The sequence below is a fragment of the Bos javanicus genome, chromosome 1 (genome assembly GCF_032452875.1).
Source record: "Bos javanicus breed banteng chromosome 1, ARS-OSU_banteng_1.0, whole genome shotgun sequence".
NCBI lineage: Eukaryota > Metazoa > Chordata > Mammalia > Artiodactyla > Bovidae > Bos > Bos javanicus.
This window is the reverse complement of record NC_083868.1, coordinates 53742592-53768824: the sequence shown is the minus strand read 5'-3', so window position 1 is coordinate 53768824 and position 26233 is coordinate 53742592. Positions and strand designations below refer to the sequence as shown.

Genomic DNA, 26233 nt, shown 5'->3' with positions numbered 1-26233 from the left:
GTGTATTCTTGCCATCTCTTCTTAATATCTTCTGCTTCTGTTTGGTCCATACCATTTCTGTCCTTTATCAAGCCCATCTTTGCCTGAAATGTTCCTTTGGTATCTCTGATTTTCTTGAAGAGATCCCTAGTCTTTCCCATTTTGTTGTTTTCCTCTATTTCTTTGCACTGATCGCTGAAGAAGGCTTTCTTATCTCTTCTTGCTATTCTTTGGAACTCTGCATTCAGATGCTTGTATCTTTCCTTTTCTCCTTTGCTTTTCACTTCTCTTCTTTTCACACTATTTGTAAGGCCTCCCCAGACAGCCATTTTGCTTTTTTGCATTTCTTTTCCGTGGGGATGGTCTTAATCCCTGTCTCCTGTACAATGTCACGAACCTCATTCCATAGCTCATCAGGCACTGTATCTATCAGATCTAGGCCCTTAAATCTATTTCTCACTTCCACTGTATAATCATAAGGGATTTGATTTAGGTCATACCTGAATAGTCTAGTGGTTTTCCCTACTTTCTTCAATTTAAGTCTGAATTTGGCAATAAGGAGTTCATGGTCTGAGCCACAGTCAGCTCCTGGTCTTGTTTTTGCTGACTGTATAGAGCTTCTCCATCTTTGGCTGCAAAGAATATAATCAATCTGATTTTGGTGTTGACCATCTGGTGATGTCCATGTATAGAGTCTTCTCTTGTGTTGTTGGAAGAGGGTGTTTGTTATGACCAGTGCATTTTCTTGGCAAAACTCTATTAGTCTTTGCCCTGCTTCATTCCGTATTCCAAGGCCAAATTTGCCTGGTACTCCAGGTGTTTCTTGACTTCCTACTTTTGCATTCCAGTCCCCTATAATGAAAAGGACTTCTTTTTTGGGTGTTAGTTCTAAAAGGTCTTGTAGGTCTTCATAGAACCGTTCAACTTCAGCTTCTTCAGCATTACTGGTTGGGGCATAGACTTGGATTACTGTGATACTGAACGGTTTGCCTTGGAAACGATAAAAGACACTTCATTTCTGGAGGAGTAGAATTAAATAGCTTTCTGTGAAAGTCAGAACTGTGAAAAGCACAGTAAAATAATGATTTCTTGCATTTAACTGTGTTCCTTAACAAAGAAACCATAAAAACCCTCAATAAATTAAGGAAATCTGATTATGTTTGCGCTTATATAGCATACAGTTCACTTAAGATTCACTTTGGAAATAGGTTATTAAGATAATTATTGTAGCTAGTGGCATTAAAACTGGATAGGTTTATAACTAGCCATACTTGCATTAAACAAGCAAACCTAAATTCAAAAGTTCATTCCCTCGTGACTTAAAACTAAAACTAATAGTTTTCGTGGAGATATTTAGCATTTATACTGAAAACTATCCCTTCTTAATGAATTTCATTTTCCTTACCAAGGTGATGGTTAGGAAATACCTGTACCTTCTGTGTGGTGGGAGGAGGGAGGGTGAGTGTTGTTTCTCTGAAATGTTTCACTGGCATAATTATGGCTATGGAAACTGTAGTATGATCTGTTCACAACACTAAAAGAGACTAAGCTACCTGGTCTGCTGTGGAAAGGCAGTTTTCAGCCTCTCTGTAATCTTCTCCCAATTCATCATAAGGGGATCACTTCCTAGACTTGCACTGGGAGGCACAGCTTCTCCCACAGGAGCTGGCAGTGTCCAGGCTATGCTAGTCATCTGTAAGAAACACAGTTATGTCATCAGCTTCAATTATGGGGAAGCAAAGTTCCATGTCAACATGACATCTCCATACCTCAGAAAATGGGTATAATAAAGAGGAATATTGATATACATGTTCCCTTTTTAGAAGTTTTTTTTTCCTTAACCAGCACAATATTTCTAATTATTTATATATGTTTACCTTTATTTTTAAAATGGCACATACTAGTCTCAGTAATTGCAAACATAAACAGAAATACAGAGTGTGCATTTCTGACAGCAACCTAGTTTGTTAATAGGGGAATAAGTAAATAAACTGTAGCATATCTAATCAAGTCCTTAAAAATAGATCTGTATGTCTGAGCATAAGAGATATCCATAGTATAAAAAAAGTCTATGGCACAGCATTTATGGTAGAACTCATGTTATATTAAAATATTGTTCAAATGTGTATGCATAGAAAAAGGACTGTAAGATATAAAATAACCCATAAACTGTGATTATTTTCTAGGGTTCAACAGCAAGGTAGTTTTGCTTTCTACTGTATATAGTATATATTTTGTATATACTATGTGTATTGTATTTTTCTAATTATAAAAGTAATTAATAAAATTACTAATTACTAATAATAAATATAAGATAAAATTATTAATCATAAAAAGCAAATAATAAAGTTTAATTTTCAAACAACTGAATAAGGATGAGAATACTATTAAAATATCTGCCCAATGTCTCAAAACGTCACATAGGTGATATATGGAAGTTGTAGTGACAACTCAAGAGCCATGAAACCACCAAACAAAAATTGCCCCATATTTTATGATAGTTCTTTCTTAGAACCATTAAGTTTCTAATTAATTAATATCAATATGTGAATATTTTTAATTGCCTTATCTGATTATTAGGATAATTATAAACAAAGTATCTTCTATCTAAGATTACAGATTATTTTAAAATAGAAGGTTACTACTTATGAAAAACTAGCAACTACTAACAGCCACTGAAATTACTCATACAAAGCCTGGTAAGTCAGAGAAAGAGCAGAATATCCCCAGAAATCTGGGTTTGCCTCAGTGTCCAAGCTTTTTCAGAGGAATCAGAAAGTAATCCTATTAGAAGGCTGAGGTACTTTAAAATTTTACGGATCCTCATAGAATGTTGCAGGAGCAAAACACATCAGCAACACTGCAATATCAAGGTGATAAAAAAAATGTGGTGCTTAATAAACATGTTAAAGCTTAGATACATATTTGCTTGTAGAGAGGCCTCTATACAAGTAAGTAAATCTATTTGACTATACATTTCAAAGGGAGTCTGTCAGCAATATACAGGTATAGAATAAACCTCAATTCATTAGAATGCAGTTATGACAAACTCAAGATTAGAGACTTTTTCATTAATTATATTAAACATCAATCTTCTGTGAGGTTTTTTAATAAAAAGTATACCTTGACCAAGATTACAACTAATAATCCTAATCATTTTAAACTTCTCTACTTCTTCTCTAGGTTCTGATAAAGCTTATCTGGCTCTTTGTAACTAAGAAAATTTGTAACTTTGCAGTATAACATGTTTCAGGGTGATACTATTTATATTACCTGTTTATAGATAAACAATGTCCTACAATATACACATATGTATCTATGTATAAAAATTTTTTCTTTTGCTTTGTGGCATAATGTGACTTGGCTTCTTTGCTTTTCAACCTACCCAACAACCATGCTAAATATAAACTATCTCTTAAAAATATCAATCTCACTCTGTTTCAGAAGCAAAACTAAGAATTCTCTACTATAACATCAGATTTATCTTTGTATCTAAAAACTAAACTATTATCACTTAATGAAATAGTTAATATATATATATAATGCACTTAACACAGTACCTCATGGACATAGTCATTCAATTATCATCATTATTTACTTTATTAAATAAATGAACAAAGAGAACACATTCATTCTGAGAGTCTACTGTGACAATGGACTAGTTAATGTCTATTCTACCAAGAGGGTTTTTTTTACCAAGGGAGATCTAGATTGACCAGTTGCAGAGACGATTCCAGAACAAACGGCAGGCATTTGAGGAACAGTGAGTATGGGTCTAAAGAAAGATTCTTTCACAATGGGTCTTCCCAAGAATTGCTGCATCTAAAATGGAAAAGATAGAAAATAAAAACAAACCCCCCACATGATTATGTAGTCAATAATATAAACTCATAGAGCAATGAATTTTTTTTGGGGGGGGGAATTGATTTGAAATCCAGATACAAAGCATATTAGAAACAGTGCTGTTATAACACTAGTTAAATATATGAATATTTGAAAAAGGCAGGGAGCAGTAAAATACACTAAAGAGCACAGAGAGAGAAAAGAACTTGATTCTAGTCCTGCTTTCTTTCCATCTTGCTGGGAAGCCTTGATACCAAGTTATTAATCTATAAATTAAGAATTGAGATTAGATGATCTGTAAAGTTCTCTGCCAAATGGAATAATGCAAAGGACTGTACAAAGGAGTTCCTCAGTGAGTACTCGCCATACTGATAAACAATATTGACACTCAGAAATTCACTAAAGAATCAAAGTTGTCTATAGAAAATACTACTTTTGCTATTATGTATTGAAAGGACCTTTTACCACCTGGTGGAGTTCTGAACTTATGTTTAGTTTCAAGGATAGTAGAAAGCTAAAATGGGGTGGGCCAGGGGGATAAACCCTCCTACAGTGACTTTTAGACATGCCTGTGGATATTACTGAATTTCCCAGGGATTCATAGAAAGCTAGCCCTTCTTAGCACCTACCAATGGGATGGATACCTTATTGGCTTGACTACAAAAGAAGACAAGTTTATGGGACATCTACTATGTGCCAGGTCTAGCACTGGCATAAAGTAGAAGTTCACCTATTTTTGAATTTAAAAAATGAACATCAGTATAGCTCTTAAGTAATGATACTGAAACCAGAAAGGTGACAATTACTGGGGAACTTTATAATGGAGACAAGAATGACATTTGACTCCTAACATCAATAAATGAGAGACACTGTGCCTTCTAATATGCATATACTTCACCACCTATAAGGTACTCTTGCTAAAAATACTGACCCTGATTCTAATTTAACCCTCTAGACCAATGAGCAGTTTATAGGAAATAACAGAACATGTATAATGACATTATAAGGATGTAATCAGTTACATCAATAATACAGGAAATAAGTTTTTCAATGAATAAATGATGTGAATAAGAGAGAGGGTGTTGGGTAGCTGTTACAACTTTAAGGAAAAATAATCAGCCAAATGAAATTATAAAACTTGTTTGGATTGCTTTTTTAAAAATAAGGGTTTTTAAAGTAATGGTAATTATAACCAAATTAGAAATATTGTTAATCTAGTTAAGAAAAAGATATTTTTGAAACAATTTGGGAAATATGAATTTTAATATCAGATATAAAAATTATAATTTTCTTAGGAGAATGGTGGTGTGATTATAGCCAATAAGAGTAAGAATCTTCATCTTTTAGGAATGCATACTAAACTATAAATGGATGAGATTATACGATATATAAGGTTTACTTTAAAATGTCCCAGTGGGGAAGAAGGAAGGAATAACATGAAACAAGATTGATAAAACTTGATTATGATGTTGAAGATGGCTCTTGGGTTCACAGAGGTTCATCATTCTATTTTTATGTATGTTTCAATATATTCATAATATAAAGTTCTTAAATAACAAATGGTGATTCTGAATCAGTGGTCCTGTTCTTTTTGAGGACAACAATTACCTAATATTACTTTGAGAATTAGACAGCCAGGGTATAAAAATCAAAATATAATGAAACACATAAAAATACTGGGTTAAACTGGGAAGAGTACCCATTATTCCAGACTTCCCAGGTTAGACCACTATATTTATTTGAAAAGCCTGGTGACCATTCTTTACAATACTAGAATTTCAGAGAGACAGACATTAGTGATCAGATCATCCAGGGCAATTTCTTGATTTGTCAATAGGAAAACCAAAGTCTGAGACAGCTGAGTTTCCCCAAACCAACACAGTTCTTCACAGTTAGGACCTGAACCCAGACCTCTAGTGTATTCCCATTGTACAATACCGCCTCAATTTATACTGAAAGAATGGTCACATTTCTAGCATCTGTGCTTTCAAACTGTTCCATAATGCTCAGTGGTCACTAATGCCTATACTTTAACACAACAGTCTTAAAGTGACTCTCTGATCAAGCACAGCAGTGACTCTCGTTAGGAAGCACAAAAGATACACGTGCACCTCTTAAATGTTTGCAAAGGATGCTTATGAATTTTACTGAGCCTAAATGCCAGTGGGTTTTTGCCCAACGAAGATCATGGCATCTGGTCCCATCACTTCATGGGAAATAGATGGGGAAACAGTGGAAACTGTGTCAGACTTTATTTTTGGGGGCTCCAAAATCACTGCAGATGGTGACTGCAGCCATGAAATTAAAAGACGCTTACTCCTTGGAAGGAAAGTTATGACCAACCTAGATAGCATATTCAAAAGCAGAGACATTACTTTGCCAACAAAGGTCCGTCTAGTCAAGGCTATGGTTTTTCCTGTGGTCATGTATGGATGTGAGAGTTGGACTGGGAAGAAGGCTGAGTGCCAAAGAATTGATGCTCTTGAAGTGTGTTGTTGGAGAAGACTCTTGAGAGTCCCTTGGACTGCAAGGAGATCCAACCAGTCCATTCTGAAGGAGATCAGCCCTGGGTGTTCTTTGGAAGGAATGATGCTAAAGCTGAAACTCCAGTACTTTGGCCACCTCATGCGAAGAGTTGACTCATTGGAAAAGACTCTGATGCTGGGAGGGATTGGAGGCAGGAAGAGAAGGGGACGACAGAGGATGAGATGGCTGAATGGCATCACTGACTCGATGGACACGAGTCTGAGTGAACTTCGGGAGTTGGTGATGGACAGGGAAGCCTGGAGTTCGGCGACTCACAGGGTCACAAAGAGTCGGACATGACTGAGCGACTGAACTGAACTGAATTGAAACCTGGAAAGCCACATCAGACATAAGCAAGTCTCTGAAAAGGATGAGGATGTAGAGGTCAAGGTTAGATAATGTTTGTCAGTTACAGTGTCACATGTAGCTTTCACAGACAGCTGATGCCAGTCTGATTCCAGAAAACTCCAAAGAACAACTCTGTATCTAGCTTCCAAGTCTCTGGAGCCATTTTATGTTTAGAGTCATGGGAGAGTTTACAACCTACAGGCAAAAGGCAACAGGGTTTCTAGAAATCCTACTATGTTACTTCCCATAGAACTAAAGGGAATCTGGGATTTGTCATCTATGCAACACATTCCTTATCAGAATTGGCAAAGATGTTGTTCAAAGCCTAGAATAAAAATATCCGTAATACAAAGCTCCTATAAAACTTGAACTAATCAAAAATATAAAGGGCAATCCTCTCATTCTAAACTAAAGCCCAAGCATATCATAAAATACTTTCTCAGCTCTAAATTCTGCTTTTGAAACACAGTGTTGCTGCTAAGTCGCTTCAGTCGTGTCCGACTCTGTGCGACTACATAGACGGCAGCCCACCAGGCTCTGCCGTCCATGGGATTCTCCAGGCAAGAACACTGGAGTGGGTTGCCATTTCCCTCTCCAGTGCATGAAAGTGAAAAGTAAAAGTGAAGTCACTCAGTCGTGTCCGACTCTTAGTGACCCCATGGACTGCAGCCTACCAGGCTCCTCTGTCCATGGGATTTTCCAGGTAAGAGTACTGAAGTGGGGTGCCATTGCCTTCTTCAAAATTCTGCTTTTGAAACACAGTGTAACTCCACACAATTCACATATTAACAATTTTTAAGTTCTTTGATATACTGAACTAGTATTTGTAGAAATAATATTTTCAAAGTTCTATTACAAGCAGAAATGCTAATGTCAAAAGTGATCTACCCCTAAATATATCACAGCTTTTTTTTTCTTATCCTCAGATCTGTTATCATAATAAAAGCTATCATCTAGTGGTTCTGTTCCAAAAGGTCTTTTGGAAAGCTGTATGAGTTTATTGGGCTAAGGTACTATGTTTCTTTTTTCACTTTTTACCCCACTATGTTTCCCAGAAGGCTAACAGAAATAGTATGGCATAGAGATTAGTTTGTCTGATGAAGACCCATTTATCCCTAGCCACAATCAGGGAAGGGACCTAAATGAAAGCTGTCTTTGATGTTTAAAGGTAAGAATAGAAGATAAAAGTTAAGGAAACAAGGTCTGAAGTAGAAGTGGAGGAGTGAAGTCCAGCCTGATAGGGTATTATGCTGAGAGGTTTCAGTAGTCTAGTGGTAATTTGAGAGCATTTGGGAATTCTGAGCATTCATCAGTTTTCTCCCACCATGTAAATGTGATTGACAAGATGAATGAGCATACATTACCTCTTTAGATATCAAACGCATTACTAAAATCCAGTGATACAACCTATCTCTTGGCCTCAGCTGAGCCAACAAACTAGTCATGCCATCTGTAGATGATACAACAGGAATGGACGTAATTACAAATGATACACACAACATGTGCCCTATCCACTTTGAAGACACATGAACGTACTGCTCATTAAGTGTTTTACAGTTCTCACCATTTTATCAAGATGAGGATGGTGATTGTTCAAAATCATATGCAACTGATTCTTGAACAACACAGGTCTGAGTTGTGTGGGTCCATTTATATGCCTATTTTTTTCAACAAATATAGTCCCTGTATTTTCATTTTATAGATCTTTAAATGCAGAGAGAGTTTGCATTTGATACATGGAATAAAAAAACTAGGGTTTGAGTCTTGATTCTATCCAAACTGTTTCAGCTTTCTACTCTTGGGTAGTCATTTATCAAATCATTGTTTTCGAGTAGAGCAGTACTCAGATTCCTGACTGTATGGGGGGTTGGCACCTCCCAACCCTTGTGTTGTTCAAGAGTCAACTGTATTTCTTACCAGTATCTCAGGACTTGGAGGTGGTGGAGGAAGCTGGATTGGAGGCAATGTACTCAAGGCAAACCCTTGCTTCACCTTGCTAATTTGTTCATTGTATTGTGTCTAATATAAGAAGAGAAACAATATTTTACAGAAAAATCAACTTCAAAGGAAGAGCATATGGAAATACTTGATGTAGTTTTGAATAGTACAACACAGGTTAGTGATTCTCAATCTAGTATGCCAAAAATAATATAAAAATAATTTTTGATATAAAACAACTCTATACACCACTCTCCATAAATGTAAATATTAATAGTTGTGTCTTTAATAGTGTCTATTGAGTGACAAGGTATGACACATAATTCACAGATCTCTGTGATAATTCCTCAGTGTTTCCATAATTTCTAGCCCCCAAATGGTAACCACTGATTAAAGTAAACAATGTCTAAAGATCAAGATGTAAATAATATACTAGCTGATCAATATGGGAAAAACGTATTTATAACAGCTTGCTGCTGCTACTGCTGCTAAGGTGCTTCAGTCGTGTCCAACTCTGTGCGACCCCACAGACGGCAGCCCACCAGGAGCTTCACTACTTGTAAATGTTCATTTTGGAAATGGAGGGAAAGGTTTAGAAAAAACTGATTAAATGTCCACATTTTTTTATCTTAAAAGTTATATCTTTAGCTTTCTCCAGTTCCCCATATAGCTTTGTTTTTTTCCTCTTGGATTCTGCCAAAAGTAAGACTCCCAACCTTGAAGTTTAAAAACATACTTTCTAGATTATTGGCATTTTGGTCCCCATTTTGCTTTCCATATTACTTTGTAAACAACCCACAAGAGTGGAAATAAAAAATTTTAAAACATTTAGAAACTTTCATATACAGGACATGTTCTTAGAAGAAAACAATGATAGAGAACAAAGGGCAGATCTTTTGAGGCCAGAACTTTTAATAAACCCAATTAAAATGCTAGGCATCACTAAAAGCTGAGGATGAAAGAAACAGGGAAGACCAACAAGGACAAAGCTAGACAAGTAGATAGTGCTTTGAAGCAGCTCTTTATAACTGAATGTCATTGTTTTCCTGGCAGTATTATGGAATCACAAAACATTCAACATTATATATCAACTGTAATATATAAATATTAAATTATTCTAAAAACAAATGAATAAACTAATAAATATTCAGTGGTTTACCTCTTCACAGATTACCTTTAGCACAGTCCTAATTCTATTACATGAATAATTAAGAATTTATTACTTGGCATTAGGGAGTAATTATTCATACATAAAAAGTTTAACATTGAAAACTAATATAGGTATTCTTGACCTTCCTTTTAATTCTATAAACATATAATTACTCAGACAAAGTTAAAACATTCAGTTATGATTGGAGCACAGTTAGCTTTGGAATTCTATGAAAATTAAGTGTGAGGCACAATTTTTGAATGTACCATTTACTAAACCAAGAACCTGAAAGAAGACGCGTGAGAGTTAGGATGCTATCTACAATCAACTACATGGAAGTAATCAAATTTCAAAAAGGCATACTTTAATAATTGCAATGAAAAACATGTTTTCCTTAAATTTCTGTTGTCGTTCAGTCATGTCCAACTCTTTGTGAACCCATGGTCTGCAGCATGCCAGGCTCCACTGTCCTTCATTATCTCCCAGAGTTTGCTGAAACTCATGTCCATTGAGTCAATGATGACATCCAACTATCTCCTCCTCTGTTGCCCCCTTCACTTCCTGCCCTCAGTCTTTCCCAGCATCAGGTCTTTTCCAGTGAGTTGGCTCTTTGAAACAGGTGGCCAAAATATTGGAGCTTCAGCTTTGGCATGAGTCCTTCCAATAAACATTCAGGGCTGATTTCCTTTAGAATTGACTGATTTGCTCTCCTTGCTGTCCAAGTGACTCTCAAGAGTCCTCTCCAGCACCACAGTTCAAAAGTATCAATTCTTTAGTGCCTGGCTTTCTTTACAGCCCAGCTCTCACATCTGTACAAGGCTACTGGAAAAATCTACTTTGACTATATGGACCTTTGTTGGCAAAGTGATATCTCTGTTTTTTAATACACTGTCTAGGGCTTCCCTCATAGCTCAGTCAGTAAAGAATCTGCCTGCAATGCAGGAGACCCAGGTTCGATTCCTGGGTCTGTAAGATCCCCTGGAAAAGGAAATGGCAATCCACTTCAGTATTCTTGCCTGGAGAATCCCATGGACAGAGGAGCTTGGCAAGCTACTGTCCATGAGGTCACAAGAGTCAGTCATGACTTACTGACTAAACCACCACCAGGTTTGTCATAGCTTTTCTTCCATGTTTTTAATATTAGATTTTTTTTTAAGTGTATACCATCTACACCGTTGAGTCAATTTACTCTAAATACTTCATGACTTACCCTGAGGAATGCAATCTTGTTTCTAACATCTGTCACAATGGCATTCCAACTGTCTACTGCAGCCTTTAATTGAAGTGATTTTAGGTTGCTGGTACAAAAATGGAAACACAAAAAAAAGTTCTTTGTATATGCCACTTAGATTTCCAAAAGTTTCTATTATGTTCCCTAGTATATATGTAAATAAAACAACAAAATTACCTCTATCACCAGTTGCCTCAAATGGGAAGAAAGTTGTATGGAAGGACTTGTTATTAAAAGTTTTAAAAAAGACTAGGAAACAAAGACAAGATGTCTTTTTTGAACAGTGGATATAACCTCTGCTTCCAGAACACTAAGTTTTTTCTATCTTGGCAATATTATTTAGGATATACTATAAAACCTTTGTACATGAATCCCTCCACTGAAGAAGGCAGGCAAAGAAGACCAAGTAGGGAAATTGCCCTAGCCATCTAGTTTGGTTTCCCAGGTGGGTAAAGAACCCACCTGCCAATGCAGAAGATATAAGAGATGCAGGTTCAACCCCTGGGTCAGAAGATCCCCTGGAGGAGGGGATGGCAACCCACACCAGCATTCTTGCCTGGAGAATCCCATGGACAGAGGAGCCTGGCGGGCTACAGGGCAGAGTCATGGGACATGACTGAAGTGACTTGGCACTCACACGTGCATCAGTGCACGAGCAATCTCAAAGATGTTGACTCATCTTGGAAGCAGGTTTTGGACCATTTTCACATTAACCTTGACATCACAGGGCCATGGTTGGCCTATAAGGCTCTTTTGTAAATTAGAAAAAGATATTTCCTACAAAAAGGCAAATCACAAAGAAGTACCTCTTTTGCAAGGATGAATTATAGATTTCTGTCTCTATAAAATGTATAAATTGCACAGACACAGCAGCTCTGCCAAGCAGCCCACCAAATGATTTAAGTAAAACAGTTTTAAGGTGTTTAGGGTCTGGTATCTCTAGAAGAGAGATTTCATGTGGCCTTTCAGAAGGTTCTATCTGTTGTAACATCCCCACCCCAAAATCACCCAGCACAATAACTTTAAAAGAGCCTAACAAGTTATCACTGAGATCATCTCATACAAAGAAGCTTGCTGCTAAGCTGCTAAGTCACTTCAGTCATGTCCAACTCTGTGCTACCCCAGAGGTGGCAGCCCACCAGGCTCCCCCGTCCCTGGGATTCTCCAGGCAAGAACACTGGAGTGGGTTGCCATTTCCTTCTCCAATGCATGAAAGTGAAAAGTGAAAGTGAAGTCGCTCAGTCGTGTCTGACTCTTCTCAACCCCATGGACTGCAGCCTACCAGGCTCCTCCGTCCATGGGATTTTCCAGGCAAGAGTACTGGAGTGGGGTGCCATTGCCTTCTCCAACAAAGAAGCTTGATAATATTCTAATTTATAGAGCATCATTTCCCCCTTGAGGAAGCACAGACAGACGGATCACTTATAACAGTGCTTCCCTGACCTGAATGTACATCAGTATATCCTGCTGCTGCTGCTGCTAAGTCGCTTCAGTCGTGTCTGACTCTGTGTGACCCCAAAGATGGCAGCCCATTAGGCTCGCCTGACCCTGGGATTCTCCAGGCAAGAACATTGGAGTGGGTTGCCATTTCCTTCTCCAATGCATGAAAATGAAAAGTGAAAGTGAAGAAAGTGAAGTCCCTCAGTCCTGTCTGACTCCTAGTGATCCCATGGACTGGAGCCCACCAGGCTCCTCCTCCCATGGGATTTTCCATGCAAGAGTACTGGAGTGGGTTCCCATTACCTTCTCCACAGTATATCCTAGGAATCTTGTTAAACATCAGAGATTCTGATTCTTCAGAACTGAAGAATGATGATTATATTGAAATAATAATCGTTAAAAATAGTGATGCATTGGTCCCAGAGATGTTTAACTCAATTAATTCCTTAAGTTTAAAGGTGTACCTGGTAAAATTACAAATTAAAGAAGAATCCTATGCAACCTGCCCAAAATTTGAAAACCATTCATTTGTAGCACAGTAGCAAACTGCCTTTAACACAGTTTTAGGTATTAATGATGATTTTCCCTCAGTGCATTTTTCCAAAGGCATTTCAAATCAAGCATTAAGAGAAAAGAATTAGAAAAAGTTTTCCAGTTGGAATCCACCTTGTTTTGTAAATATCTGGTCTTTATGCATGTCTCTGACTGAGACTTTCTATCTGCTTCATTGCTAGAGGATGGGAAAAATCTGCTAGCAGCTATTACTGCACTTAATAGACTTCTCCGTGCTACAGCAGGATCAACAAAGTAAAAGCTCAAAGTGATTAAATGACATCTGAGGGTTTAAAAAAAAAAAAAGGCTTCTTCATTCCAAAGATTCTGATGTCATATATGTAAAACACAACACAGATTATGTTCAACCTTGGAGCCACCTGTGAGATCTCAGAGCTCAAGACACATTAAGGAAGAGGGAGAGGTTACCTTGCTGCCATATGAGTCGCCCTGGCAAGCTGACTGAGGCATTCCTTTTCAGTCTGCTCTAGATGAAGCAAACCAAAATCTCTACGACACTGTAAGAAATATACCTACAGATTTTTGAGAGAAAGAGAAAGAAGTGAAAGGTGTCCTTATAGAAGAACACATTTTTCTTCAAACATTTCAAGTAAATTTAAAGCTATTTTAAAAGATCTCTTCTAATAGTACCTGAGCTTCTTTCCTGACCATAACACATTAAAGCTCTTTGATCAATCCTGAAGTTCTACTATTTTTATTCAAAAGTTACTTGGTTGGTAAACATTTCAGAACATTAGTTTTCAAACTTGCATATGCAATGGAATCATCTCAGAAACTTTAAACAATGATGCTTTGGTTCCAGAGATTCTAATGTAATTGATTCTAGGTGCAGTCTGGTAAATGGGGTTTTTAAAAGCTCTCATATTATGCAGCAAAGTTTCAGTTCAGTTCAGTTCAGTCACTCAGTCGTGTCTGACTCTTTACGACCCCATGAACCACAGCACGCCAGGCCTTCCTGTCCATCACCAACTCCCAGAGTTCACTCAAACTCATGTCCATCGAGTCGGTGATGCCATCCAGCCATCTCATCCTCTGTCGTCCCCTTCTCCTCTTGCCCCCAATCCCTCCCAACATTAGGGTCTTTTCCAATGAGTCAACTCTTCGCATGAGGGGGAGAAGTATAGGAGTTTCAGCTTTACCATCAGTCCTTCCAAAGAAGACCCAGGACTGATCTCCTTTAGGATGGACTGGTTGGATCTCCTTGCAGTCCAAGGGACTCTCAAGAGTCTTCTCCAACACCACACTTCAAAAGCATCAATTCTTCGGCACTCAGCTTTCTTCACAGTCCAACTCTCACATCCATACATGACCACTGGAAAAACCATAGCCTTGACCAGACAGACCTTGTTGGCAAAGTAAAGTCTCTGCTTTTGAGTATGCTATCTAGGTTGGTCATAACTTTCCTTCCAAGGAGTAAGCATCTTTTAATTTCATGGCTGCAATCACCATCTGCAGTGATTTTGGAGCCCAAAAATATAAAGTCTGACACTGTTTCCACTGTCTCCCCATCTATTTCCCATGAAGTGATGGGACCAGATGCCATGATCTTAGTTTTCTGAATGTTGAGCTTTAAGCCAACATTTTCACTTTCCTCTTTCACTTTCATCAAGAGGCTTTTTAGTTCCTCTTCACTTTCTGCCATAAGGGTGGTGTCATCCGCAAAGTTTAAGCACACTCAAAAGAAGTCCTGCTGTTTGACTTTTGTTTTAATTGATGAAGGAGTAAGAAAACAATGAGACCATATAGGACTATGCCATCCAAATGTGGCTTGGAAATCATCTAGTCTGATGTCTCTCCATGTATTATTGATGCATGGTCATTTGGCCTTTGTTTTTTTCTATGGATCACTCAATATTCACTGAAGGTAGCTTACTATACTCTTGGACAGCATTAAGTGTTTCTAAAATTAATAACTGAAGTAGAAACTTTCCAATTAAAAGCAGTGAAAAAGTCTATAAACTTGAGTTCTTAAGGTAATCTGAAGTCATTTTCTTTTCCCAGTTAAATTTAGTACTCCAATACATCACTCTCCAGGGATTTTTGGTGCAGATATCAACCTTTGATTGTTGAGCTCTGGATTTCAGAGTACTCTGTTAAAAATAGACCTTACCCATGACAAAGGTGAGAAGGTTTGTGATGATTTTAATGTCAACAAGCTCTCCAAAAATTTGAATTTTATTTTACATCGTTTGGTTATCTACAAATAAAAATTATACACATACATAAAATCATATTTCTTTTGAGAAATCCTAGCTGTGGTGTTCAAAAATAACTTAGGAGAGACTGGATGACTTTCTAGGGGAAGAGGTAAGTTAGTTTTTGACTGGAATGTATGGTGTGTGTGTGGTTTTGAAATATCTATACAGTTAAACGGAAAAGAAAGGATTTATTATAGCAGCAGTGAAATATTATTCTTAGACATTTGGCTTAGTCACCTGGTTTAATAAGAATTTTCCAAAATCAGTACGATATATATACTGAAGCAAACCAATTTCTTGGAGTCATTTGGGGGAAAACAACATAAGATCATCAACCTTCAAGTAAACATACAAAACGCCAATGAGTCAAAAGAAAAGCACAAGAGTTTGAACTGGGTTTTTCTGGCTGGTCCTATGATGTTTTAATTCTGTTTATTCAAAAAACAATCTTTTCAAAATTCTTTAGTATTTTAGTATTTACTAGTACACAAGTAAAACTTCCCTCCCCAACTCCATCTCTCTCTCTCTCTTTTTTTTTTTACCTCAGCTGTTAAAGCCCTGCTAGTTTCTGCATTCAGTTTGTTTAAGTATGTTTTAATCGTGCTTTCCAGATTATGCTTCTCCATTTCCCACTGAGATCTGAAATATATGATAATTAAAGAGTCAGTAACATTGCAGCAAGGTCAGACTCTTCCACTTTATTCAGGAGGCACACAGATACAAGCTATTCAATGAATAGGAAATGATTTCCTGAAAACTATACGGCACATAGAAGCAAGAAGAGACACTGCTTAACCCTTAGTGTTATCCTTTACTATCATGAGTGTGGAAGGTTTAAAGTTGTCAGTACAGAGGTTATGATTTAAAACTTGGCTCTGAAATCAAGCTGTCTGAAGATGAATCTGACCTTCAAAACTTATTAAATGTGAAATCATGGCGGATTCATTTCGATATTTGGCAAAACCAATACAATATTGTAAAGCTTAAAAATAAAATAAAATTTAAAAAAAAATGTAAAATTAAAAAAAAAATAAGATCATTAAACTTTCAATTGCATCTAAAGAAAAAGAAATCATGAACAAGTTACTTCTCTATACCTCAGTTTCCTCACATAGAAAAATGGAGAAAACTATATTACTTACTTCAAAGAGTTGTTGCGAAACATTCATTCAGATAATATATTTCAAGTACTTGCATCTGGCACATATTTAGTACTAAGTAATAAGCTATTATTATTAACAAATTTTACATCAAATAAAGTTTCTACAAGCCTTTTTATGTTACAACAATAGCAACCACCCCTGTAATAAAGCTACATTACTGTATTAAAATATTTTATTGGTTATCTCAGTGCTCATATTCAGTACCTCAGAATGAAAACAATTCCTGTAGGTTGAGAAAGAGAGGAGGAGATGCTGATAAGGATATTATTTATGAAGGACATTATGGAAAATGGCTACCTATGAGGTTTCTCTTTTTCCTAACCCATTTCAACTTCCTACACTTGAGCCCCAGAACACTAGACCATACATACCAAATTATATTCCCAATGAAAGCATTTAATTGGACATATAGCATTGTAATAGGAACTTTTTCACAAGGCTTTCCTCAATGCTTTATTATTAGAAACATCTGGATGCTTTGTCAATACCTGACAAACATTTATGAGAGGCTTGATAAAAAATATGTTGTTAATATCCATTAAGGCCAGAGTATTTTGAGGGGAAAAATCATAAAATATGGAAGAGTCAACAAAAAGGAATTACAATGCCATTGAATGTTGTGAAGATTTTGCCTATGAGAGAAAAAAATTAATTGGATTTCATCAATGAAGTAAAAACACAATCCACAGAATGGAAGAAAATATTTATAAATCATGTATCTGACAAGAAACTTGTGTCCAGAATATACAAAGAACTCTTAATAGTTATAAGAGAAAAAAGTGAAAGTGAAAGTCAGTCACACAGTCAAGCCTGACTTCGATCCCATGGACTGTAGCCTGCCTGGCTCCTCTGTCCACGGAATTCTCCAGGAAAGAGTACTAGAGTGGGTTGCCAGTTTCTTCTCCAGGGGATCTTCCTGACTCAGGGATCGAACCCGGGTCTCCTGCATTGCGGACAGATTCTTTACCAACTTAGCCACTAGGGAAGCCCAGTGAAAGAGAAACAATCTAATATTACAAATATTTAAAGGAAGTAAATGGACATTTCTCCAAGTAGATACACAGACAGACAGTAAGCACATGAAAAGATAATTATTAGGAAAATGCAAATAAAAACCACAAAGATACATACCGCTTCACAAATACTATGATGGGTGAAACAAAAACAGGTAACATAAGTATTGGTGAGAATGTAGAGAATCAAAATACTCATACATTGCTGGTGGGATTGTAAAATGGTATAGTCACTTAGAAGACAGTCTGGCAGTTCCTCCAAAAGTTAAACACAGAGCTTGCTGCATGTCTTACCAAGTCTACTCTTAGGTATATACCCAAGAGAACTAAAAGCATATATCCACACAAAAAATTTGTACACAAATATTCATAAGAGCACTACTGATAATAGTCAAAAACTGGAAACAAACGAAATGTCCATATAATGGAATATTATTTGTCCATAAAAAAGAAATGAGTATTGATACCTGCTGCAATATGGATGAACCTTGAAAACATCATGGTAAGTGAAAGAAGTTAATCAGAAGAGGCATGTATTATATGACTCCATTTATATGAAATGTCCAGACCAAAAAAAAAAAAGGGTAGTGGTTTCCAGAAGTTGGGGGAAAAGAGAATCAGTGATTTCTAATGGATCCAGGGTTTCTTTTTAGGGTGATAAAAATGTCCTGGAATTGGATAGTGGTGACAGTTGTAATCCTCTGTGAATATACTAAAAACCAAGTAATTGTATACTTTAACAGGGTGAATCTTATTCTATATGAATTAGATCTCAAAACAATTATAAAAAAATGTATGAATCAGAACAAAACTTAGCCAGTTTCATAAAGCAGTCACAGATAGCAGTAATGATTGCAATAAAGGGAAAAGAACTCATAAGCCCTAGTCTCTGACAGTAGTCTATTGTAGGACCAGCTGTTTGTTACCTTTTCATAGAAAGTTGCTCTTTAAGGTTCTTGATTTCATTATCTTTAGCATGGCTCTGACGCTGTAATCTAAGAAGAAAGAATGCCATAAAATGTTAGAAATCATTTGTTATTAATAGTCAGAACAATTCTATTTGTGGCTGAGGAGGAACCAAGTATGTCCATCTTTTGTCAGAGTGCAGCACCTGTGTCCGGGGGGAGTGGTGTGGAGCTACTGGTGTTTGGCTGGAGTAAATGTGTAGTGCCAAAAAGGTTTCATGTTATTCTATCTTCCTTTCCCTCATCATTTGGTTAAAGGGAACAGACTTTTCTTGGTGCTTTAGTGCTCCCCTCCCCCCCTCCCCTGTGCTTACTAGCAATTCTACGTTGGAGGTTTCTGCAGTGCCCTGTCTAGTATACATGGAAGGCGATAAGAAAAATCACTGTCACATCATTCTTCAAGTTCCAAGGTTTCTAGACAGTCACCTTTCTTCTTCTACCTTTCAGAGTCTTCCTATGTTCGCTGTGTTCTATCCAGGGTGTTTTAATTTTAAGGAGGACTTGCAACTCAAGAAGCTACTACCTGTTGGTGAAGTGGTGGTCCCTCTATTGTATGTAATTTTAATCCTCTCATATTAATCTATATTTTCCACAAGCTCACAGTTAATATCTGATACATCTTGGCATCTTTTACATGTCCTTGCATAATTGTTTGCACACCGTGGGAACCTGATAAATGTTTGATGTCCTCACACAATGAACACACAAGCTAGAATCTTTCATGAGAACACTTGATTAGAGAATTTGATGGACTCAGCTTTTTATAACTGGTTGCTTACACTGGGTAAGGTATCAGAATTGAAGAGGAACATCTTAGATAGTGAAGGAGAAAGGCAGCTGCATGGGTGGCATTGCTTTTCTGATCTCTGATGCTATGTAACATACTCGTGGATTGGTCATTATCTTCCAGGCTAAAAGACAAAGTTTTGAATCCTGAAGTGTGGTTTCTTAAGTGATGTCAGCCAGTTTAGTTTGCCCCACCTATTTTAGGTCCACAAACCTGAAAGTGTTTGCAAGTGATATCATGTTGCCAGAGGTATGGCATCCTGTTCTTCCTTAAAACCCCTTCAGGTTGAATGATATGTTATGTGGGAGAAAATTTAAGACCAAAATCTCTGTCAAGCATTTTTCCAATTTTCCAGTTGGCATCATGGGTTCCTTACACTGAGGTACTCCCTAGAACCTATTTTCATTATTAGCAGCCTAGGAACTACTGCTGCTGCTGCTAAGTCACTTCAGTCGTGTCCAACTCTGTGCGACCACAGAGACGGCAGCCCACCAGGCTCCCCCGTCCCTGGGATTCTCCAGGCAAGAACACTGGAGTGGGTTGCCATTTCCTTCTCCAAAGCATGAAAGTGAAAAGTGAAAGTGAAAGGTCGCTCAGTCATGTCCGACTCTTCGAAAGCCCGTGGACTGCAGCCTTCCAGGCTCCTCCGCCCATGGGATTTTCCAGGCAGGAGTACTGGAGTGGGTTGCCACTGCCTTTTCTGCTGGGTACTGCAGTGGATTTCAAATCACATATCATGAATGACTGGTATTTTGTGGTATCACTGTTTATCAAAATAATATGTTACAAATTATACTACTATTTCACTCAATAGTGGTTTGAGCCAGTGGCTAGATTAAAAAGAATGGAGCAGGATACTAATTTTCCATATTAAATCAGAATTTTTAGTCTTAGGCATTTAATACTTAAGGTTGTAAGAGATATGAGATTGATAGGGGAGAAAAGATTCTCCAGGAATTTGATTTGTTTTCAATATCTTGTGCTTAAAACACACTCTCAGAAACCAACATTAAAAAGTATAAAAGTGAGTCAGTGATGTCTTTGAGAAATGTAATTCTCATATGCTATAAACCAGCCAATCATTAGTCACATTTTTACAAATTAGAGCCATGACCTGAAAGTTAATTATCATTCTCATGTAATTCTATTATCTTCACACTTATTCAGCCAATATATGAAAAGCTGATATACAGAGTGAGCAGTTGCTTATTTCTCAATCCAGCTGGCAAGGCAAAAATACAGTGGGTTTTTTAGCAAGTGCAGTCCTTGTGGTTGGCAGTTCCTAATGTGCAGTCACAATGCCACCTAGTGGCTACATAGGGATTACCTTTTAACACAGGATTTTCTTCTATCAACAGATTTGCACTTACTTGGACATCTTACTGATTCCAAAAGCCACTTGTTGGTTAAGAGATGCGATGATTTTATCTTTCTTTTTAATCTGCATTTGGTTTTCTTGCCACCACAAAGTCACTGTTTTCAACTGTCTTTTGAAATCCTGATTAATGAAAAATATTATTTCAACTAATTTTGTTCAAGTCTTCAGAAATTTAAAGAAAAAAATTGGACTCTTCAAAAACTATCTCTAACTTGCCTCAGATCTAAGGGCAAAAGTACTTACTTCACACTGATAGTGCAATTTACAAAGCTGCCGTTGTCGAGCGAGCTTTTCCTTCTCAGTTTCTCCATATTCTGTAGTTATCTTGGTTGAGCCCTATTGAGCAAATGGAATATGAATGCTTTATTTTTCTCTTTAAAAAAGCACTTAGGGGACTTCCCTCGTGGCTCAGTGGTAAAGAATCCACCTACCAATGTATGTGTCATGGGTTCAATCCCTCTCCTGGAAGATCCTATATTCTGTGGAGCAACTAAGCCTGTGCTCCACAACCAGAGAAGCCACCGCAATGAAATGCATGCATACCGCAATGAGAGAGCAGCCCCCACTTGCCACAGCTACAGAAAAACCCACACAGCAACAAAGACCCAGCACAGACAGAAATACATAAGTAACTTTAAAAAAAAGCACTTAATATGACAGTTATTTAAAGGAAAAGCACTACTATTTTAGTTATTTGGTGGGTATTTAAGTTGCTAACTCACACATTATAGCTTTCAATGCAAACATCATTCTCTGATTAGTTTAAATAAATCTACCTCTCTCCAATCACAGCATTCACTGAACAGTACCAGAGTTATTTGTCTGCTGCTGCTACTACTGGATAATGTTAACTGCAAGCTCACCATTTTTAAAGTTTTTTTCATAATGCTTTTGTTGTCACAAGATCATATGAAGAAGGTACTTGATATTCCTGTTTTAGAGATGATAAAACTAGGTAGCTTGCCCAAGGTCACACAGTAAGTGAAGAGCCAGAATTCTAACTCAGGCAATCGTGATTGCTCAAGTCCCTAATTATTACCTTAGGAATTATCACCTTAGGTTAATGTTCAATTTCTCCACTGGATTATAAACACTATCATCACAGGGACCATATCTTGGCATACCTCTTGACACAAAGTAGGTGCTAAGTGATTTTTGAAAAAATGAATGAATAAACATTTTTCAAAATGTGTGTGACATTTTGATTCTGAGTTCTCATAGCTGTTGAATGAAAACTAAAGACCCCATATTTAAACCTTAGTGTGACATCCAAAGCCTAGAAAATGTCATTTCAGTTAAACTTTATGTATTTTAATTGGAAAGGAGACAGAAAGATATGACAATCATACTAATGTACTATCAGTCAGAGAATCATTTGCACTAACTGTTGCCTTAGACAATCAATATTATCGATACTATATACTATATATTATTATACTTAAACCCTGGAACAGGTTATCATAAAATTATCTCAGTATAAAATTCTCATGGGTAAGTAAATCCTGTGGTTTTTCACACACACACAAAAAAGCTTTCATAGTTTTGTCTCATTAAGTGCTCTGTTAAGCACATAGATCATGCTCACGTGCACCTTCATATATGTATGTCATCACCAGCACTGACTACTAACAGGAAAGGAATCCAAAAAAGTGTTGTTATTAATATTTTTGTAGATATTTCTTTGTAACAGCCAAGTTTAATTATCTAACAAGTGAAAGTAGCTTTGTTTTATAAAGCTATTTTCCTAATGAAATTTAATCCAATGGGATTATGCTAGGGTATTTTTTCTTCCTTGTGTTATTTGAAAACTCTTTATAAAGTATGCATCTGTAATCAACTCTGCCCAATACTTAAAACCAGGAAATGGTTTGAGGACTGAAGTGAAGAGTTTCTAGTTCCTAGAGTTCTTTTTTATGTCAGCCATCCCTCTGTCCATCCTTTCCTACTTTTTCTTTTTCCTCACAAACACAACGTAAATCACTAGGTTAATGTGATGTTCCAAGAGTCGTGGGGAGAAAATGGTTAACAATTATTCTGGAAGAAGGAAGGCAGGACTGTACCCTCTCCAATCAGGCTTACCTGCTGTATCATGTCCAGAATATGCAATTCATCCAGACTACAGAACTTGTCTTCAGTCGTAGAATCTTCTTGAATATTGCTTGCATCATCTTTCATAAATCTACTGACTGCATACAGATTTGCTTGTTCTTTCTTCAACTGCTCTTCCTTTCCTATCATATTTGGGCTATAGTGGTGACATAACCAATGTGACCTTTTATAACTGTATAGTGTTTTTCATCTAAGCCATTATTTCCCAAATTAATATTGTACTGGTCTTATGAGATGCTTAGATCAGAAAGGTTCAAAGTTTGGACAATGCCGATACCATGTATTTCTTTTGGAGACTCACAATCAATTTTAGCGTATTTGAGATAGCACTCAATTGAGGTACCTATTCTGTTCATAGTAGTGCTTCTAAGAATTATGAGACCATGGAGTTCATTTTTCAAGTTATAATTATGTTAATTATATATCAGTTACTTTGAGAAACAATACTTTGGGAAATATTGACAAGCATTTCCACATCTGCCATATTATTTATCATTACAGTATTCCTGACAGGCAGGTTGGTTTGATCAACTTCAGTGCTTAGGTCTCATGTATATTTAAATAGAGGGCTCCGAATAGTAACATACATAAAGCAGATTTAAGATGGAGGTTTGTTTTGTAACAGGGTTTTTTTTTTTTTGTAACAAGATTTTATTCAAAAAAAAAAACAAGCCGTAGTAATAATGAATTTCAGTAACTAGAAACCACTGAGAAAAGAAAGGAAATACTATAAGTACAATGGCAATTAACTCATTTTTATGCGTATGTCTAAAATTTAAATGCATGCTAGTATCATTTCAGTTGGCCTACTATTTAGTAGCTATGAATTTCCTTCCTAATCTCACTGAATAATAACAAGAAATAGTACTTTTACATATAGCATGATATAAATTACTCGACTTTATTAGCAAATAGAAAGAAAATAGATGCATTAGTACTTATTTTAGGTCAATGAGATCTAGAAAAAAGGACATATTATGCTTGTAGAATAACTTGTAAAACACTATAGAACAGTCATTACATATCACTGAAGTATTCTAGACTAACTCAAACATTTTGGAAAGTTCAATGAAATAAATTACTTTAGACCACAGTTCCAAAACTCAGTTTTCCATATTACTTCAACAGTTTTTTAAAATTTATATTCTTCCTGAAACCACAACAGATGCAAAAATATGAATTTATACTTTTGAAAAGCTAGAAAAGGTTACTTCTAAATTTTTAAAGTATGATAATAGCATTGTGATAATATAGGAAAATATTCTTCTATTAAAGAGATGCAAACTGAAGCATGTATAGATAAAATTATACAGTTTTGAGACTGAAAACACTCAAAAAATAAATATGAAGGGAAGAATGAAGCAAATGTGGGAAAACAATGAAAACTGTAAAATCAGGATGACAGGTATACCTACAAACATAGATATACTGTTATTATTCTCTTTACTTTTGTGTGTTTTGAAATTTTTCATTTAAAACAAAGTTCCCTGGGTGATTTGATGATCATCCAGGTTTGGGTCTATGGTGTAAGTGAAAAGAAGCAAAATGACTGATTATACTGTTTCATCCTTTAATAATTTACATTTATGGTATCTAGACATAAACTTACTTTTTCACTAGTCATAGCAAACACTCTTTTCCAACAACCCAAGAGACAACTCCACACGTGGACATCACCAGATGGTCAATAATGAAATCAAACTAATTGTGTTTTTTGCAGCAAAGATGAAGAAGCTCTATAAAGTCGGTAAAAACAAGACCTGGAGCTGGCTGTGGCTCAGATCATGAGCTCCTTATTGCCAAATTCAGTCTTAAATTGAAGAAAGTAGGGAAAACCATGAGGCCATTCAGGTATGACCTAAATCATCCTTTATGATTATACAGTGGAGGTGAAGGAAAGATTCAAGGGGTTAGATCTGGTAGACATGAGTGCCTAAGGAACTATGAACAGAGGTTTGTAACACTGTACAGGAGGCCTTGATCAAACCACCCCAAAGAAAAAGATGTGCAAGAAGACAAAGTGTTGTCTGAGGAAGCTTTCCAAACAGCTGAGGAAAGAGGAGAAGTAAAAGGCAAGGGAAAAAGGGAAAGACAGACTCAACGGAATGCACAGTTCCAGAGAATAGCAAAGAGAGGTAAGAAAGCCTTCTTAAATGAACAATGCAAAGAAATGGAGGAAAACAATATAATGGGAAAGCCTAGATATATCTTCAAGAAAATTGGAGATATTAAGGGAACACTTCACGTAAGGATGGGCATGATAAAGGATAGAAATGATAAAGATCTAACAGAAGCAGAAGAAATTAAGAGATGGTGGCAAGAATACAAAGAAAAACTACACAAAAAAGGTCTTAATGACCCAGATAACCATGATGGTATGATCACTCACCTAGAGCCAGACATCTAGGAGTGTGAAATCAAGTGGGCTTTAGGAAGCATTACTAGGAACAAAGCTAGTGGAGGTGATATAATTTCAGCTGAGCTATTTAAAATCCTAAAAGATGATGCTGTTAAAATGCTACACTCGATATGTTAACAAATTTGGAAGACTTAGTAGTAGCCAGAGAACTAGAAAATGTTAAGTCTTCATTCCAATCCCAAAGAAAGGTAATGCCAAAGAATGTTCAAACTACTGTACAATTGTGCTCTTTTCACATACTAGCAAGGTTATGCTCAAAATCCTTCAAGCTAGGCTTCAGCAGTATGTGAACCGGGAACTCCCAGATGCACAAGCTGGATTTCAAAGAGGCAGAGGGACCAGATTATTGGATCATGGAGAAAGCAAGGGAGTTGAAGAAAAACATTTACTTCTGCTTCATTACCTACGCTAATGTCTTTGACTGTATGGATCACAACAACTATGGAAAATTCTTAAAGAGATGGGAATATCAGACCACCTTTCCTGTCTCCTGAGAAACCTGTATGCCAAGAATTAACAGTTAGAACTGGACATGGAACAACTGACTGATTCAAAATTGGGAAAGGAGTACATCAAGGCTGTATATTGTCACCCTGCTTATTTAACTTATGTGCAGAGTATATTATGTGAAATGCCAGGCTAGATGAATGAATCAAGATTCATTCATTCATTCATTCATACCTGGAATCAAGATTGCCAGGAGAAATACCAACGACCTCAGATATGCAGATGATACCACTCTAATGGCAAAAAGTGAGAGGAACTAAAGAGCCTCTTGATGAGGGTGAAAGAAGAGTGAAAAAGTTGGCTTAAAACTCAACATTCAAAAAACTAAGATCATTGCATCCGGTTACATCATTTCATGGCAAATAGAAGGGGGAAAGTGAAAGCAGTGACAGACTTTATTTTCTTGGGCTCCAAAATCACTGCAGATGGTCCAGTGACTGCAGGCATTAAATTAAAAGATGTTCACTCCTTGGAAGGAAAGCTATGACAAACCTAGACAACATATTAGGAAGCAGAGACATGAATTTGCCAACAAAGGTCTGTATAGTTAAAGCTGTGGTTTTTCCAGTAGTCATATAAGGATGTGAGACTTGGACCATAAAGAAGGCTGAGTGCTGAGAATTGATGCTTTCAAACTGCAGTCCTGGGGAAGACTCTTGATGGTCC

The 26233-nt window shown here is 36.7% G+C and overlaps 1 protein-coding gene across 10 annotated transcripts in view; it reads right to left on the bottom strand.

The window, feature by feature from the left end:
* The window catches only part of DZIP3 (DAZ interacting zinc finger protein 3), a 129937-nt gene that overhangs the window by 9004 nt on the left and 94700 nt on the right, over positions 1 to 26233 (bottom strand). For 8 of the 10 annotated variants that reach the window (XM_061387289.1, XM_061387915.1, XM_061387987.1 and 5 more), the window contains 10 exons: positions 22612 to 22777; positions 20776 to 20868; positions 20525 to 20652; positions 18329 to 18397; positions 15769 to 15865; positions 13437 to 13540; positions 10995 to 11082; positions 8614 to 8715; positions 3676 to 3801; positions 1533 to 1672 (listed from right to left, as the gene is read on the bottom strand). In XM_061387289.1, the coding sequence (XP_061243273.1) occupies positions 1533 to 1672; positions 3676 to 3801; positions 8614 to 8715; positions 10995 to 11082; positions 13437 to 13540; positions 15769 to 15865; positions 18329 to 18397; positions 20525 to 20652; positions 20776 to 20868; positions 22612 to 22777 (1113 nt within the window). The remainder of the gene's footprint in view (positions 1 to 1532; positions 1673 to 3675; positions 3802 to 8613; positions 8716 to 10994; positions 11083 to 13436; positions 13541 to 15768; positions 15866 to 18328; positions 18398 to 20524; positions 20653 to 20775; positions 20869 to 22611; positions 22778 to 26233) is intronic. The other 2 variants (XM_061387828.1, XM_061387743.1) reach the window with 2 other exon arrangements.